This window comes from Corapipo altera, unplaced genomic scaffold, assembly GCF_003945725.1.
Source record: "Corapipo altera isolate COAL_440 unplaced genomic scaffold, ASM394572v1 174, whole genome shotgun sequence".
Taxonomy (NCBI): domain Eukaryota; kingdom Metazoa; phylum Chordata; class Aves; order Passeriformes; family Pipridae; genus Corapipo; species Corapipo altera.
The window spans coordinates 545,641-562,904 of record NW_020885022.1 but is presented as its reverse complement, the minus strand read 5'-3'; the positions used below and the strand labels follow the sequence as shown (position 1 = coordinate 562,904).

Sequence of the window (17,264 nt, the reverse complement as noted above, 5' to 3'; positions counted from 1 at the left end):
CCGGGAAGGGGGTTATGCACCCCAGGAAGGGGCTGATCCACCCCAGGGCTCCGCGGGAGCGGCCCCGCCTGGCCCCACCCCGTCCCCCGCCAGACCCCACGGAGCCCCGCTGGCGTCACCTCCCGGGCCGTGTGGGAGCCCCGGCGAGGCCCCCCTGCCCCGGTCCCCGCCGGTTCCCCCGTCCCTCACCAGGCAGGCGGCGAGCACGGCCCGCAGCGCCTCCAGCCGCTCCTCGTCGCTCTCCTCCTCCCGCAGCAGCCCCTCGATGTAGGCGCCGTACACGGCGCGGTCCAGCCCCAGCGCGTCCAGCCGCGCCGCGAGCCAGGCCGGGAACGGCGGCGGGGCCGGGATCGGGATCTGGTTCGGGATCTGGTTCGGAATCGCGGCCGCGGCCGCCCCGCCGGGCGCCGCCATCTTGGGCCTGCGGAGGGGTGGGGGAGTACGGCGGCCGCAGGGGGACAGAGTTGTGGCGGTGGCGGGAGCCGCGGGGCCGGGGGTCGGGGTCGGTGCCCGAGGGGAGCGGCGGGACCGGGGGGTGATTCCGAGTGCCCCCGGTGCCCCCGGTGCCCCCGCACGGCTCCTCCTCCCCCCGGGCAGCGGCGGGGCCCCGCGCGGCCGCCGTGCGGGGCGGGGCGGGCGGCGGAGTTTAAACGCGAACAGGCGGCGGGACCGAACCCCCCTGAGAGCGCCATGGCGGGCCCGGCCCCCGCCGCCGCCCGGCCCCTCCGAGGACAGTCCTTCTACCTCGACCTGCCCGGCGGGAGGAGCGCCCGGCACCTGGCGGAGGCCATCGAGCGGCTCGGCGGGGTGAGGGGGGACCGGGCCCGGCGGGTCCCGGAGCCGAGGAGGGGGCCTGGGGCGGGAGGGGGCTGGGAACTGGGGGGGTCCCGGGTCTAGGGGTGGCCCGGGGAGGGGGAACCGGGATTGAGAGAGGGGGTCCCGGGAGCTGGGGGGGAACGGGACTGGGGGGTCCCCCGGGGACGGGGGTGGAGGGGGGTCCCCGGGATGCGCTCACCCCGCTCCCGGGACCCCCGGGGGTCTCAGTGGCTGGGGACTGCGGTGGCCCCCCCACCCTTCTCGCCCCTTTTCTTTCTCTACTGTTTTTAAAAAAACTTTTTCTGAGTTTCTCCCTTTTCCCGGTGGTTTGGTGTTGTTCCCCTCCCCGGTCCTTTGGCAGCCGGAGCCCCTCGGGGTGCGGGGAGATCGTCCCCCATCCCTGTCCCCCCCATCCCCGTCTTTGCAGTTTGACAAAACATCTTTCTACGATCTTGACATTAACGACATTTCAGTCCATCACACCCCTCCATCCCCGTGCCCTCCAGCCCCCGAGGGTCCCTCGGGGGTCTGTGGGTACCACCATCCTGCTCGGGACCAGCTCCGTGCAAACCTCTCCCTCCAGCTTCTCGGTGGTTCCCGGGCTGCCTGGTCCGGCCAGCACCGTCTGGGGGGTGGTGGCCACCATGGGAGCAACTTCCAGACAGTGGTAACCAGTTCCCTGGCCTCGGAGGTGCCTTCCAGACAGGGGTGACGGGTCACTCGGTCCTGGCAGCGCTTTCCAGTATGTGGGAACTGGTTGCCCAATCGTGGGGGCACCTCCCAGGTGGTGGTAACTGGTTACCTGGTGATGGAAGCATCTTCCAGTCAGTGATAACTGGTTGTCTGCACATGGGGAACACCCTTTAGGTGATGGTAACTGGCTACCCCTCGCTCACAACAGCCTGTGGTAGCTTAATTTTTTTAGGGAAGCTGTGGGACTTCCACATGGAATTCAGCATAGGGTAAAAGTAGGGAAGCACCAGCCAAGGCTCTTGTGCTTTTCTTGTGGCTTTCCCAGAAAAACCATCTGGACCCTTTTCCCTGTGAAGCTGTTGTTTGAGTGGATCCATGTGATGTCCTTCATGGCCTCCAGGCTTCCTTGCTGCTTATATTCCTCACGAATTCCTTATATCCTCTCTCAAGACCCTTCACAAAGTAGCATCGCCTCAGTCCCTGAGCTGGGGCTGAGCACGGGGGCTGTACCTGGTTGTTCATCAGGTTCATCTCTGTGTCTTTGCTGTGCACAGTCTGGTCCCAACAGTTGTTACTATTTGCTTTCAAGCTCTTTGGTCTCTCTGAGGTGATTGTCTGATGTCACCCCAACATTTAAATCCTTTAATGTACACACAGAGGTGAAATCTTCATTCTTGTCGCTGCTGTATCTGCTGCCAGGGTCATGTGTTGACTGCACAGACACGTGGGGAAGTGCAATGCCTTGCACTGTTTTCCCTTTTCGTAATTGCACCACTATCCTGAACTCAGTGGTTTGTCTCTGCCCTCCCCTGGCTGTGCCATCCACACTCAGGGACACTCTGCTCACAGCATCTCATCTAGTTGTGCGTCTTCAAGTCTGAGAACCGGCAGTCAGTTCTTTATCCATGTAACTGCCCCTTGGAAATAATTTTAGCCTTCTTTTGTCCTTCTGATTCCTATCAAACACCATCCTGGTTCACCTCACTGTCTGAAAGGAGGCACACAGGGAGTGGAGTTCTCATTCCTCTTGCTTCTGTGGAGATCCTGAACCCAACTCCACCACAGCCACCAACTGTGAAGCACCTCTTTGGCAGCACTATCGCAGCCCAGGTCCTGTGTGATGTTCAGGGCACAGTTAAGGGCATCTTGTGGCCTTGGACTTGCATGTGGCTCCTTGAGCTTCACCTTGGCACGGGGCTGGTGACACCCTGGAGTGGTATTTGGACGAGGATGTTGGGATTTCCTCTGTTCTGTGCTTCCAGCCTCATTGAGCTCCTGTAACACAGGTCACTCTTGCAGGGCAGCCTCCACTGTCCCTTTGGCACTTCCCATGGGTGGGTCTGGGATCTTGATCTGTGGGGATTCTGTAAAGGAGCAGAACCAGCTTGTTCAGCACCTGAAGTTTTGGACTGCCCAGATCTTTGTCTTCCTGGAGGCCTCATACCCATGTGTTAGTGTCTGCCTTCTGCTCAGCTTCTGAGAAGCCAAGTCATTATGGCCTTATAATACCATTAGTGTCCCAACTTCTGGTTTCCAGCTCTTCCTTGGACTGGTAGCTCCTGTGTGTGTTCTGGTTCCCTCCTGCCCTGTTCTGTGTGGAGCTGCTCGTACCAGCTGTTCCCTTTCTCCTTTATTTTGCTAAAACACATCCTGTTCTCCTGAGGACAGAGCTCCTCCGCCCTGACTCACAATGTCCAGGGCCTTTTTCTCAACTATTGCCTTTTTCTGAAACCACTGCTTGAGGAGTAGGTGATGGTGGACAGTTGTGGGTGTCTGGATCTGAAGGTTTTGGTGACTCTCTGCTGTGCATGTCCGGGGCCTGCGCTCCCTGAGCATGACAGTGTCTGCTCCTCCTGGGAGACAGCAGTGTGGAATGGAGGAAAGAATGCTTGTAGGCATGAGTGCTTCCAGCAGCCCCTCAGTGTGTGGGGGGTTAAACTAGAGGCAGTGGTTTTGTTTAGCAGGGCCCTTTCAGCTTACAGTTGGACACTTTCAGAGCTTCTCTGTTCTGTGTCTGCAGGTGACCGAGAGCTTCCTCAGCAAAGAAGTCACGTACGTGGTGTCCAGCAACAAAGAGGCCAAACGGGACAGAGCCAGGACTGGGGATGGGAAGCAGAGCAACCCAACTTCAGGAGACACCAAACCCACGAGCTCAGGGCCTGCTGCCTTCAAAGGGAACCCACCCAGACCTCACCAGAAGCCACCAGACACTGTAAGAGCTGTAAAGGCTTTGGCCACCTCCAAGTTCGTGCCAAGGGGTCTGTAGAGTACAACCGGTGTTGGGAGGTGAAGTCAGTCCTGCTCTGGGGTCTTTTGCCCTGCTCTGGCTGTTCCTGTTTGTGCCTGTGTTCCTTTTATCTGCCATCATTCTCCTCTCAAATGTGCATGTCACAGCTTTGGGATGGGATCAAGGAAATCTGCTGGAATGGCAGAGGAAATGGAGGGCTTGGCTGGCTTCCCCAGGGAAGGGCAGAGGTGTGGCTGGAGAAGCCAGAGAACTGTTGACCAGATAAAACCATTGCAGGCTGTGGATGTGTATTCACAGACACAGGGCAAGGCCACTGTAACCTGGGAGGAGACCCACAAGGGATCTCCTCCAACAAGGGGTTTTTCTGGATCTTGTTTACCCTGTCAGAGCTGGGCTTTCTGCTCGGCAGTGCTTGAGGCCAAACGCCAACATCCTTCTTGGAAAGTGGAGTCTGCTGGAAGCTGTGACTGGGGAGAGGCTGCTGCCCCACTCCAGGCCCGAGGCATCTCTGCCAGCCTGGAGCTGGACCCCCTGCAGTGGGAAACCTGAGCCTCAGGGGCTGCACCCAGTGTTTGTCCCTGCCCTTGCTCACAGCACTGTCCCCTTGTCTTACCAAGAGCTGAACTGGTCTGAGCCCACTGGCTTGCCAATGAGACTCTGTTCCCAGGAAGGGAAGTGAGAATGTTTCTAACCCTGGCCAGCATGCTGGGATACCTGGAGAAAAGGAGGCTCAGGGGGGATCTTACTTGTTCAACTCCCTGACAGAGGGTGGAGCCAGGTGGGGGTCAGTTCCTTCTCCCAGGTAATAAGTGACAGGACAAGACCGAATGGCCCCAAGTTGTGCCAGGAGAGGTTCAGGCTGGATATTTGGGAAAATTTCTCCACTGAAAGGGTTGTTCAGGCCTTGAAACAGGCTGCCCAGGGCAGTGGTGGAGTCCCCATCCCTGGAGGGATTTAAAAGCTGTGTGGATGTGGCACTTGGGGACACGGGTTAGTGGTGGCCTTGGCAGTGCTGCAGGAATGGTTGGACTGGATGACCTTAGAGAGCTTTTCCAGCCTGAACAATTCCATGATGCAGCAGCAGTTTCCAAGCTAAATCACTGCTTCCTCTTGGCTCACTCTGGAGCCTTCACTGCTGGTCGATAATTCCAGGCCTTGGCTGGTGCTGTGAGTGCAGAGCCAGTGGGGCTCTGCGGGTTTGCTCCCTGGAAGTGCTCATTCCCACTGCCTGTGAGAGGAGCCTTGGCCAGGCCCTGCTCCCCAGCAGTGTGGGGGTGTCCCCAGGAATCATTCCCACTGCCATAACCTGGGCTGTGTCTCCTCTCTCCAGGCCCTGCTGAGCCGGGGGAAGGAGCTGCTGCAGAAGGCCATGAAGAACCAGGTGAGCAGCACGTGGCCGGGCTCCCCTCAGGTGGGGTGTGCTCAGAGCTCTGCTGAGCAGTGCAGAACCAGTGCCAGCCCTCCTGCAGAGCCCCTGCCCTGCTGACAGGGCACATCCTGGGGCCAGGAAAGGCACGGAGCAGTTGCTTGTGGCCTGCAGAATGTTGTGTAATCCTCCTGTCACTGCTCCTTGTGGAGCTGTGCCATCCGTCCTGGATGGGCGACATCCAACCTCTGAGGCCTGTCCCAGCAATCTGGGTGCTCAGGACAAGAGAATTATTGTTAGATGAATTTTTAGCCTAAAAAGAATTAAAGCCACATAGCTGGGACAAAAGGCTCCCTGCAGTCCTTTCCCTGATGTCACTCCAAACCAATCTCAGTGCCCACTTAGAAGCTCATGCTGTAACAGGGATTAAAAATTTGCCCCAGGTGCTGCTGTTAATTTGGGATTGATAAAGCATGAGTTCAAACCTTTTCTGCTGTGTCCTGATTTTAATAACAGCTATGCAGTGGTCTGTCAGTTGGGCAGCAGGAAAAAAAAAACCCTAAGTCTAAGCTCAATTTAGAGCTGCACATGTCCCTGCTCTGAGCTGTGCTTTGCCAACCCTCTCTGTGCAGGACACCTGCAGTGGCAGCAGCATCCTCGCCAACGCTCGCCTGTGGGGAGTCCAGATCCTGCACGTGGATGGTATCCTTAACTGGGGGTGGAACGAGGCTCTTGGAAATCAGGGATCTGTGAGACAGGTGGAGCAGGAGTGATGTCAGGAGTGTGGAACAGAAGGGAGAGGCTGCAAGCAAATATACTGGGCTGATGCCGTGCTGGCTGAGGCTGGGTCTGACCCCCAACAGCAGGTTAATTTTGTGTACAGAACATCCCCCTGCCAGCAGCAAACATGGGGTACATCCTCATGTACTGAACCTGTAACATTGAAAATGTTGATAGCTTGGTCAGTGCATCAATTTGCTCCAAAAAGACCATTTTTACTAATTAACCTGGAAGCACAGATCACGATAAGGGCAGGGTTTGGTCGGTTTTAATTAGGCAGTGCTGGTGTTTGAGGGCCTGTGCTGGAAGGCTCTCCCTGTCCCCGTGATGGATGGGGAGGGGGTGATGGGCAAGACAGATGGTGGGACTCTGGTTCTAATAATAGGTCTGGAGTAAAAGGTTCCTGAGTGTCTGGTGACAGTGACATACAGCCTGTCTGGAGCGTGGTGCAGGCGCTGCTGCCCTGTCCCTGAGCTCTGCTGAGCCACGGAGCCTGGCAGGGCTGGCAGACCCGGGGCTGCTCTCCGTGCTGCAAACCCCTGCCACTGTCTGCTCTCTGCAGAGCCCCACAGCCTCCAGCTCTGCCAGAGAGCAAAGGGGGGGCTGTCCCTCAAAGTGTCTCTTGGCTTCATCTTGGGCCAGTTCCCTGGGTGGGGGATGGATTCTCTACCAGGGCTTCAGGCTCCAGCATTCCCGGTGCCGTGGGCGACTGTGCTGAGTGAGAGGGGAACAGCTCCCTGCCCTTGCTGAGCTCTGGCTCCTTGACATCCCACCTGCACAGAAATGTTGTCCTATGCCCAGCAGCTGCTGGAAGCCATCTCGGGAGTGAGGAAACACTGCCAGAAGACGGAGGTAACAACTTAACTCCGGCCAATTTCGGGAGCTCACGGCCCCTGGGTAGCTCTGAACAATCCTTGTAGCTCCTCCAGTGCCAATGGGCCAGTCAGGAGGGTGATCCCAGTGCTGGATCCCGTCCAGCACTGGGCAATCTAGTGCTTCTGTTTGGTGAGGGAGATGACAAAATTCAAAGAATTTTTCCTTTTATAAAGTTGGGGATAAAGTCAGATGAGAATGAGGCAGCTGTTTCATAACTATTAACATCTGTAGCACAGCTAATCCTGAATTTGGCTCACAAGGGACGAAGGGTTTGTCATCTTCCAACCTCAGATGGCAACTTGACCCCACAGAGTCACTCTCATCCCCCCAGGTGGGATTGGGAGAGAACTGGGAGAGGAAAAACTGAGAGAACTCATGGATTGAGATAGAGATGATTTAATAGGGAAAGCAACAGCCACACATGCAAGCAAAGCAAAATAAGGAGGTGATGTGGCTGGTAAACTGGCTTCCTGAAGGATTTTTAATGCCTTGGGGAGGTCAGGGGGAGGGTGGGATGCAAGGCCTGTGTGTTCTATTTAAACTAAGTCTGGGTAACTTGGGAGACAAAATGAGGGGAAGTGTTCTGGGTGGTGATGCAGGAGCTCTGGGATGGTGGGTGAGGCTGCTGCTGGTCTGGGATGAGGAACTGCAGCTCTGCCTGTGCTGTTCCCGTGCTAAATGTGTCCCTTTCTCCTCCAGGGGAAATGCCTTGCCTCTGGATCCAAAATTCACAAAGGTAGGCCTGGAAGTTGTGCTCCTGTTTGTGCTCAGATGTGGAACTGCTTGCAGAAGCCTCATTTAGAATTTGAAATCCATCTGGAGCTTCAGCAATCCCAAAATATGCCAACTCTTATGGCAGTTTGCCTTGAAGGGGTTCTGTTACTCCTTGTCGGAGTGGGAGTGGCTGCAGCCACAGCTGAGGACCTTTGATTTCGGGGCAGTGTTCTTAAAAATCCCGTAAACCCTTTTCTGCCAGCTCCCAGAATCCTGAGGCACCTGAGAACTGTGTTATTGCACACTGAATCCAGCAGCTCAGAGGAGGTTTCGAGGAATATAATGCATCCTACAGAGGAGAGCGTGTTCCTCCAGCCCACTCACTGCTGTTGGGCTGAGATGTGCTGCTGAGACACCAATCCTGGGAGAACGCTTCCAAAGGGAGGAGGGAGGGGGGAACAACCAGGTCCTCATCTGCAATTAGACCAGAGCCAATTGTGGGGCTGAGATTGGCACTGCTGACGTCAGTTCATCTGGGCCCTGTGTGACTCCGCGCTGGAGAGCGAACGCAGGGGAACATCTTGGAGCAGCCTCCAACCTGGATTGTGTGTGTGACACCTGGGAGGTTATTTCCCAGTTTGGGGTGGGGAGAAGGTGCTGAAAAAAGGCTGGAGAAGCTGTTGGATAAGGCAGATCATGCTGCAGGCTCTGAGCTGTGGCACACTCTGAGCCTGGCCTGGGGACTCGCAGTGACAGCAGAGCTGTTTGCTCGGGCCTGTGCACCCGCCTGAGCTGGAGCTGGGACCTCAACACGGCCTCACCCTCAGAAGTGCTGAGCATTTGGCAGCATTTACGCAGGAAAAACTCGATCCAGCACTGAAATAGCTGCTGGGGTGACGTAGCAGCACATTTAATGCAAGTGGAGGGTGAGGCTCGAGGAGCTGCTGGTGAGGACAGGTGGGCTCAGCCTTTCTGGGGAAGGAGGGTGAAATATCTCTGGAAAAAATAGCTCTGAGTGCCAGGATCATGAGAAAACAAACCTCCTCGCCCTTCAGAGGCAGCAAGGGAGGCAGGAGAGGCTTGGTTTCAGGGTCAGGCAGACTCCCTGTGGGAACACCTTGGGGCTTATTTGTTTCTTAGGCAGATCAGTACTCGGGTTTCCAAGGTGAGTAATGTTATCACTTGTGAGAGGAACATACCTGTGGGGCAGGAGGGACCTGGGATCTTCTCCCCCCAGCCTGGCTCTGAAAACCTTTTCCCTCAGTGCACTGCTCTTCTGCTCCCTTCATGCATTTTATGGCTCTGTAGGAAGCAAAGCTGCTGTTTGCCCTCCTCAGGGACGAGTGAAGGCCAGATTCTGCTCTCGAGTAGTGTTCTGGTGCCAGGCTTGGCTGTGCAGCACCTTGGTTTGTCTCCAGCAGCTCTTACTGCTTTGATTTCACCATCCTGGCCTGAGCTGGTTTGAGCTCCAGGCTCTTGTTTCAGGGTGGGTGGAGGAAAAGGTGAGGGAAGGTTGGTGCAGAGCTCTGAGCCTGTGCTGCTGCTGCAGTTTGTTGCTGGTGACCTCCTCCCTCGTGTGCCGTGGCCACACCGAGGAGAGGATGTGACAGTTCTTAGGGCTCGAGTCAGAAGGCTCAGGGTTGGGCCAGTGTAAGGCTGGGGAGGCATTAAGGGTGTGAGGGTTGGCTGGTTGCTTTTCCAAAGGTGGACATGTCCCATTGTTGGGCTGCTTTGGGGTTTGGTCCCCCCACTGCACACTCTGAGGGCTGTTGAAGAATCACCCAAAGAGCTGGTTTAGCTGTGCTCAGCCATCACTTGGCATTCACCAGTGTCAGAAGTTCTGATGAGCTCAGCTCTGTAGCCCAGTTCTGTTGGGAAATGAGTGACTAAGTTGGGAATTGGGCCACGAAAACTTCTAACCACATTTCTCTCTAGGAGGAAGGCTGAAGCCCCCTTTTCTGAAGGTTGAAGACCAGAGCAGGTAAATGCAACCTTTCTAAATAACATACCTTAAAACCTGGGGGGCTCCCAGGGAGGGAATCCTTCACTGGTTTCATTCCCAGTGACTGTTCTGCCCACAGGGCAGACCCTGTTCCACACTGGGAAGCTGACCCTCTCCTAGAGGGAGGCAGGTGGAGTTTGGAGAAACAATCCAGGTGGCTCGTGTGTCAGGGGAAAAAAGGTGTTAAACGAGACTTGACAACAGTTTCCTTCCTTGCTCGGGTTCCATGTGTGATCCTTGTCAGGTCACTTAATCCACTCGAGCCCCGTGCATTGAGGAAGGAGATTGAAGCACAGGAGGTCAGGGCCTGTAACTTGATTACAGCCCTCAGCACAGGGGACCTGATCCTGTGGTGTTTCTGACAAGCCTGTAACTCTAACAGTATCCGCTGGGCCAATTAATTATCCTGAAGGCAACACTTGGGGCAACTCAGAGTCAAATATTCGGTTTTATGTGCTACATGCACTGAAGTGTGAGGGGAGAGATGTGGTCTGGGAACCAAAACCATCCTGTGCTGCTGTAGCCGGAGATGCTGCCCTGCTGTGCCCCAGGGCAAAAGCTGGGGTTTGGCTGGGCAGGCAAACCTGCCTCCTGTCCAGAACATGCCCCATCAGGGCCGTTACTGGGAATCTCGTTTAAGAAAGGGCAGTTCTGGCACATCCAGAGGAGAGCAATGAGCAGTGTCTCTTCATAAATGGGACAGCACCTTGAGCCCCTCTGTGGGGGGCACAGCTCTGTGACCAAGCTGTCCCTGCCAGGAGACTGATGTCCTGATCTGCTGCTTTCAGGCAATTCCGGCCCTTCCATCACCAGTTCCAAAGCTTTCCTGACCTGAACTTCCTGGCTCCCAAAAGCTCCAGCCCATTTGAGCCTCTGAAAAGCCTCTCGAATTCCTGCCAAGCCAGGTAAGATGTAGCTCCTTCTGCGCAAGTTTTTAACCCAACTCTCCTTCTCACTGATGATTCCTGGGATCTGGGAGCCTACTGCCTTCTGGATGGGGGCACAGGGAGCCCTGTGCTGGGTTCAGAGGCAGCACAGTCCCTGCTGGTGCTGCCAGGGCAGGGTGACCTTTGCTGTCCCTCCCAGGGGGGCAGGAGGCCGTGCCCTGCGCAGTGACGGAGGGAAGAGCCCCCGCTCCACCCCAGTGCCCAGGAAACGGAGGGGATTCTGTGAGTGCTGCCAGGAGACCTTCGAAGAGCTGCACAAGGTAAAGGTTCCACTGGCATCCAATTCCTTGCCAAAGTTATGGGGGTCACTCAGTGGCTTTTGTCAATCATGTCATGCCCGTTAGCACCATGAACTCCTTCAGAAGGAACCGTTCTATCCAGGTTGTATCCCTTGTGGTATCCAGTAGGATCTGCCTTGTAGATGGGAACATGGTATATCTCTGCTCTGACCTGGTCTGGGCACACTGTTTTTGAAGATTGGAGCATGACATGCTCATCTCTTGGGCTGGGAGAGCCTCAAGAATCATCCTGTTCCCTGATCCATAAGGTGAGGAGCCTGTTCCATGGCAGTCATGGGGCACAGGCAGATTTGAAAGTTGGGAAAAGGTTTTTTTATCTCCTGGAAGGTGCCAAATAACGTGGCTTTCAGAGCCCAGCCTTCATTGACAGACAGTCTTGTTGGAGTCTGTCTTCCCTGCTGCTGGGGAGGCTGTGGCTGCTGTTGGGTGTGGACACAGCCTCCTCATCCAGGGGTGTCTGGGAATGGGACCCCCCCACAACCAGGGGGGACAGTGTGGCCAAGGGGTCCAAACCTGCTCCCAAACAATGGCTCTAGTTTGCCCTCTAGTCTGTCAGGCTGTGGGAAGTGCCTGTTACTGCAAATTCCCCTCCTGGGAAAACTTTAAATGTTGCTAAAGGGCCTCTGCCCCCCTCCAGCACCTCCAGAGCTCCCGGCACCAGCGCTTTGCCCAGGATGACTCCCAGTACATCCCCGTGGATCATGTCATCTCACAGATCACCAGCAGCTTCGTGCAGTGCTCAGACAGGTAAGTCTGGGGGTCTGGTAACTCCTGGAGCCCAAAACAGCAGGATGGTCCATGGCACACTCATGGGAACGGGGTCCCTGTGCCAGGGAATTGGGCAGCCAGAGCAGAGGTTGCAGCAGGACCAACCTGGACCTGCCAGGCAAAGCTTAGACAAGCCATAGGAGCTGTTCTTGCATTTCCATGGGTTTGCTGCTTCAGGGAACTCCCCGTGGACTTCTAGTGCCTCCTAAACTACAAAAGGGTAGCTGAGCCCACCCCTTCTGTCCCCATGTCTGACACAAACCCCACGGCTCTGTAGCAGCCCTGTGCCCAAGCCCTGGGCTGTGGGGAGGCTGAGATCCCTCATGCTGCCCATCTCCCCTGCCAGCAGCAGTGTCACTGCTGAGCCTCACCAGGCTGAAATTCCTCCCCTGCTCCTGAGCAAGGGCTGCAAACACCGTGTGCTGCAGGAGAGGCCTCGTCTCGCTGGGGGAGGGTGTTGCTGGGCCTGGATGAGCATTAACTGATGGTTCTTCTCAGGGTGCCACAGTCCTGCCTGGCAGATGAACATTTAGTGCCTCAAGCACATGTTATTGGAGGAGTGGAGATGCTGACAGAGCTGGGAAAGGAAAGGGAGCAGCCTGAGCAGGGTGCTGTGGAACTGGTAATGGATATGGAGCAGGATCACGACCTGAAAATCAAGGGATGTTCCCCCTGCCTGCCTGGGGACAGGGTCAGAGGTCCCAGAGAAGGAGGGGGGCTGTCAGAACACAGCTCTGCTGGGCTGCCCAGGGGAGCAGAGCTCAGGGGGCAGGTCTGTGCTGCCCCTGGCACCACGGAGGGCGCTGGGCTGGGGGGTGCAGGTCTGGGCTCGGCCCCTGCCCCAGGCTGGGAATCCTGTGCAGGGGCTGCTCCTGTCACACAGGCAGTTGCTCCTGCATCTGAACCTCGTGGCCAGCAATTGCCTGGGTCTGTGAGCCACCCCCCAGAGGCACTGCCTGTCCCCAGGAAGCGCCTGCTGTCCCCCAGCCAGAGCTGCCAGGTGGGGAAGAGGCCCAGGCTGGAGCAGGGGGAGCAGGAGGACCCGGTGCGTGGTGGGCTGGGGGCACAGGGTGCAGGGCAGATGTCTGAGCCAGGCCTGCCCGGTGTGACAGAGGCTGGCAGGCTGTCCCTGCACACACAACTCTGCAGCAGACCTCGTGGCTCCCTGGCTTTGGATCCGTGCCTGGGCAGGAGCCCTGGGGACCCGGGATCCCTGGGAGCTGTGGATCCTGCAGGAGCCGCTCCAGCCAGCACCGTCAGCGAGCGTGGCTGGAGCGGGGCGAGTGTGAGATCCCAAGGGCAGCAGCTCCAAGGGGACTGTGCCACCCCCGGGAATGGGAGCAGCCTGGATCTGGAGAGCACAGTGAGCAACGGGAGCAGCTGCCCCGCTGGCCGCCCGCCCTCTCCCACACCGCCCGGGGCTGGGGCCAGATGTTGCTGCTCAGTCTGTGTCAGGGCGGCAGAAAAAGCAGCCCCCGAAGCTCCTGAGCTCCCCGGGCACAGCACAGAGCGGGCATCGTGCCCTGGGCTCCTTCCCCCTCCTGCCCAGAGCACACAGAGCACACGGGCTGTTCCCGGCGTCGGCAGGAGCTCCTCCGAGTCAGAGTGGGATGTGCAGCTGCTCCCCCTGCCAACGGGTGTCCAGGGCAGCAGGATCCCAGCTGTGGACAGGGACGTGCTCCAGAGGACACACGGCAGGGGCAGGGACAGCGGGTACGAGTCCCGGCTGTGCTCAGTGCTCCGGCGGGACCTGGAGCCGGGCTGGGCGGGCCAGGAGAGCGGGAGCTGCCGGACCTGCTGCACGGACACCAGAGGAGCCCCTTTCCCTGTATTTGAGACATTTTGTGGCAGCTGGACAAGCTAAAACCACCTCCTGGCTGCTCTCTGGACCAAAGTGGGAGATGAGAAGGGGCTGGAAAGGGATTTGGCCAAGCCAGCCTCCATGTCAGGACCAGGAAGCACATCCAAGAGCTGGAGTGAGGACCATCAGCGTGAAGTCGGCACCACCAGCAGCTTGGAGACTGCCTTCTGCTGTTGGGAACTGGTGGGGATGCAGTGTCTTCACTGGCTGTGTTCTGGGCTGGGATCTTCCCTCCTCTCTGCTAGCCATGTTTAGAGCCAGCAGCTTCCTCTAGCTCCTCATGGAGCTGCTGACACAGTGGTCCCTCTGGAAGTCTCTCTTCAGCAGGAATATGTTCTTTGCCCTTCCAGAGTGAAAGCAGGTGCCAAGACTTGGGAGGGGAGGGTCATGGGGGTGAGATTTTTGCTCCTCACGTGGTTTGGGGGGTTTGTCTTTGAGAATTTACAGATGTTTTTCACATGGTTTTAACATGGTTGGTTTGGTGTTTTTTAGCAAACTTTTAAAATTTGTAATAAAGTGGAAGGTGAGATCCTGCCATACACTGGAATGTGTCTGGTGGCCAAAGCACAGCCAAATTCTGTGAAACTTCCAGCAGCAGAGGTGGGGTGGAGAGAGGCCTTGCTGGAGGGGGTCTGTGGGTGCTGGGCGGTGGTGTTTCCAGCCACAGAACATCACCCCATGTGTGGTTTGCCAGAGGAATGTGGTCAGCAAGCTCTGGGAAACTGTTGTAGCCAGTGCAGGGGTGGCCCCCAGTAAGGAAGGATGTGGAGTAACTGGAGAGCAGTTGGAAGGAGCCTGTTGACCTCTCCTGGGCATGGGCCCAAGGGGAGGAGGTTCTGGGGTGTCTAAAAGCAGCCTTTTAGACAGCCCTTCTTGAAGGGCAGTTCCAAACTGGAGGGAGCCAACCCTCCTGTGGTGCCAGGTGTGTCCCAAGGTGGGGCTTCCATGTGCAGATTGGGAAAAGGAGCTGTTCAGTGCCCAGCAGGGTGGGACAGCCCCAGGCCAGGCACCCAGAGGAGCTGAGGTCTGTCTGTCCTTGGAGATGTTCAGTCCTTGAGTGAGGGACAACCATCCCTCCTTCACTCAAGGCTCAAAGGAAGTCCTGAGCAGCAGGATCAGGTAGCCCTGCTGGGAGCAGATTTGCGAGACAGGAGGCTTCAGAGGTTCCTCCTGAGAGAAATCCTTCAGTACAACAGCCAAACTCCAGTTCTTTACCTGCTGGAGCCCCTGCACAGGTAACAAAGGGCTGATCAAAGCTGCTGTGGGAGCTGAACCCTGCCCAGCACAGGCCTCTGCTGTGGAGATGTCCCTGTGCCACTGACTGTCCAGCAGGAAGGTAATTCCTGGGAGAGAGGTCAAGAGGGGCTTGGAGCACCAACCAGCCACCACCCTGGTGTGCTCAGCCTCCTTAGGGAGTGACCACTCTGTGCCCCTCTGGCAGCCAAGAGGGTGTCCTGGGAATGGCCCCTCCAGGCCCTCTGGGGCTCAGAGCTCCAGGTTGTCCCCTGAGGACACTGAGATAATTCATGGCAGTGTTCCTTGATGGAGGAGGCCATGAGCTGCCCTGGGAGATCAGCAGGGGGGTGACTGATTGTCCTTCACCAAGCCTGGCCCTCCCACGGAGGGGAGAGGGAGCCCTGATTGCTGCCTGTCCCCTCCTCACCTGACCAGTGACTTATGTGGGGGTCCCTGGCTTGGGGACACTGGAGGCCTTGGGTCAGATGTGCTGGCTGGAGATACCAAATCCTGGAATGGTTTGGGTTGGAAGGAACCTTAAGTCCATCCAGCTTCAATCCCCTGCCACGGGCAGGGACACCTTCCACTAGCCCAGGTTGCTCATTGTCACCTGGTGTAGACCCTCTCTGGCCAAGCACCCCTTTGTCCCTGTGGTGGCGAGGAGGGCACCAGGAAAGGTTGTGCCCCCTCGGGCTGGCACCGTCACAGACCTCCTGAGGTGCTGAGCAGGTGCTGGATCAGCTCCACTGCAGGTTCCTTCTCCCATTGGGCAGAGGAAGAGGAAGGTCCAAGAGCAGGTCTCAGCTTGGAAGCTCTGCCTGCCCCGTGCTGTCAAGGGGGGAGGGGTGGGGCTGATCCAGTCTCACCTGCCCCCGAGGTGCTGCTCAGGCACTGGGGGTCACTGGTGCTGGGGAGTGTACCAACCACAGACTGGGGATGCTGGGGGGGCCTTGAGCCCCCCCAGTCTGAGCATGACCCTTAGAGCTCCTCTCTGCTCAAACCAGGCTGAGCTGAACCTGCCCCCTCCAGCCCGGGCTGCTGTGGGGTTTGCTTGTTAAAGCTCTGCCCGTGCTGATGGGAACGGGCTGAGCTGCAGAGCTCAGGAGGGACAGGACGGGGCCGGGGCTTGTCCCCCTCCCCACTCCCTGCCCCATCCTGCCTTCCCTCACACCCCTACCTCCTTCTGCCCCCCCCCCCCTTCTGCCCCAAAGTGACAAAAAGCAGGGCAGGGCTGGTGTAGAGAGTGTCCAGGTGGGCTCTGGTGTGGGCAGGAGGGACCCGTGTCACCCTCCCTTTGTAACTCACCGCAGAAAACACCCCAGGAACGTCCCGGCCAGACAAAGCAGCTGCTCCCATGGTTTGGGTTTGGGCTGCAGAGCTGCCCCTGGACACCCAAAGGTGGACATGGAAGCCCTGGGGTCAGAAGGGTGCAGGCACAGGGGGGCTGGAGGCAGGGGCTTGGAAAAGAGGGAGAGGGGACAGAGACTGGCACAGCTCCCTGGAGCCGGGGCTGGGACACCGGGATTCACCGTGGGAGGGGCTGGGAGGAGGAGGGGTGTGAGGGTGCCCCTGGGGGATGCAAGGAGCCCCCCTGAGTGCTGACTGCACCAGGAGGGGGCTGGAGCCTGATGCCAGGGGGCACAGGAGGGACTTGCTGGAGTGGTAACACAAAATGGGCCCAAAAGGTCTAAATGGGGGTGAGTCATCCTGGAAAAGGGTGAGGGATGTGAAGTGAAACCACCAGCCTGGTCTTTTTAGCAACATCCACCACCTGGGGCTCAGAGCCCCTGTTCCCCCCCAGGATGGCCCCTCCTGTGGATACCTGGGGCTGTGCTGCCTCCCCCCCCCGGCTGGGCTTTCCCTTCCCCGGTGCGGTGCCCCCCCCCCCCCCCCCAGCTGCAATTAACAGGAGTTATTTGGGGCTTCTCTCTCCAAAAATTGTTTCATTATCCCCAGGGGGTATATAGCCTTGCAGCATCCCCTGAAATCAGAGCAACTCATGGGGGGGTCGTGGCTCGGGTGCTTCCTGAGGTGATATTGCCCACGCACTGGGGATGGGCTAGAACTGCCCTGTGCCCCCACTGCCGTGGGCACCAGCACCCCTGGTCTCAGTACCCTCCCCTGGGACCCCCCTTGGCTCCAGGGCTGGGTTCCCACAGCCAAAATCTGCACCAGACTCGGGACTAGTGAGGGGCTCAATCCCAGCTGGGGGGTGGTACTGGATGGGGGGCTCTGATAATGGTCAGGGGCCCTGATACTGGTTGGGAGCCTGGTACCAGCTCCAGTACAGTCCAGAGGGGCTCCGGGGCTGGCTGGGGACCAACTCGGGGCTGAGGACCACTCAAGGACTCGGTACCAGCTGAGGGGGCTCTGTACAGCCTGGGGGGCTCCAATTCCAGCTGGGAAGCCTGATAATGATGTGGAAGGGTTTGGTACCAGCTGGAGGGGCTGGTACTGCTGTGTGTGGAGGGAGTCCTGCACCGTCTGGGGGGCAGTAGTGCCTGGAGAGGGTCTGCTTTTGGCCTGGGGGGTCCAGACCTCGGAGGCTCCAGTACTGACTGGGGGGATCAAGTCCTGGTGCTCCTGTACTGTCTGGGCTGGGGGAGGACACCGTCCGATGCTGCCTGGGGGGTCTGGCACTGGCTCGTCCAGCCCAGT

General features: G+C 57.9%; 2 protein-coding genes across 2 annotated transcripts in view; one reads left to right on the top strand and one right to left on the bottom strand.

Annotated features, from left to right (window-relative positions):
• Positions 1 to 429, bottom strand: part of CCDC43 (coiled-coil domain containing 43) — an 8,717-nt gene extending 8,288 nt beyond the window's left edge. The window contains exon 1 of the mRNA XM_027667911.1: positions 190 to 429. Within this exon, the coding sequence (XP_027523712.1) occupies positions 190 to 414 (225 nt within the window). The 5' untranslated portion in view covers positions 415 to 429. The remainder of the gene's footprint in view (positions 1 to 189) is intronic.
• A 190-nt stretch (positions 430 to 619) lies between these two features.
• Positions 620 to 13,417, top strand: DBF4B (DBF4 zinc finger B). The gene is made up of 11 exons (XM_027667910.1): positions 620 to 807; positions 3,530 to 3,721; positions 5,088 to 5,138; positions 5,756 to 5,825; positions 6,685 to 6,755; positions 7,479 to 7,515; positions 9,429 to 9,474; positions 10,284 to 10,400; positions 10,582 to 10,702; positions 11,379 to 11,488; positions 12,008 to 13,417. Exons 1-11 carry the CDS (start codon positions 691 to 693, stop codon positions 13,371 to 13,373), a joined length of 2,298 nt encoding a protein of 765 aa, XP_027523711.1. The 5' UTR covers positions 620 to 690; the 3' UTR covers positions 13,374 to 13,417.
• The last annotated feature ends 3,847 nt before the right edge of the window (positions 13,418 to 17,264 follow it).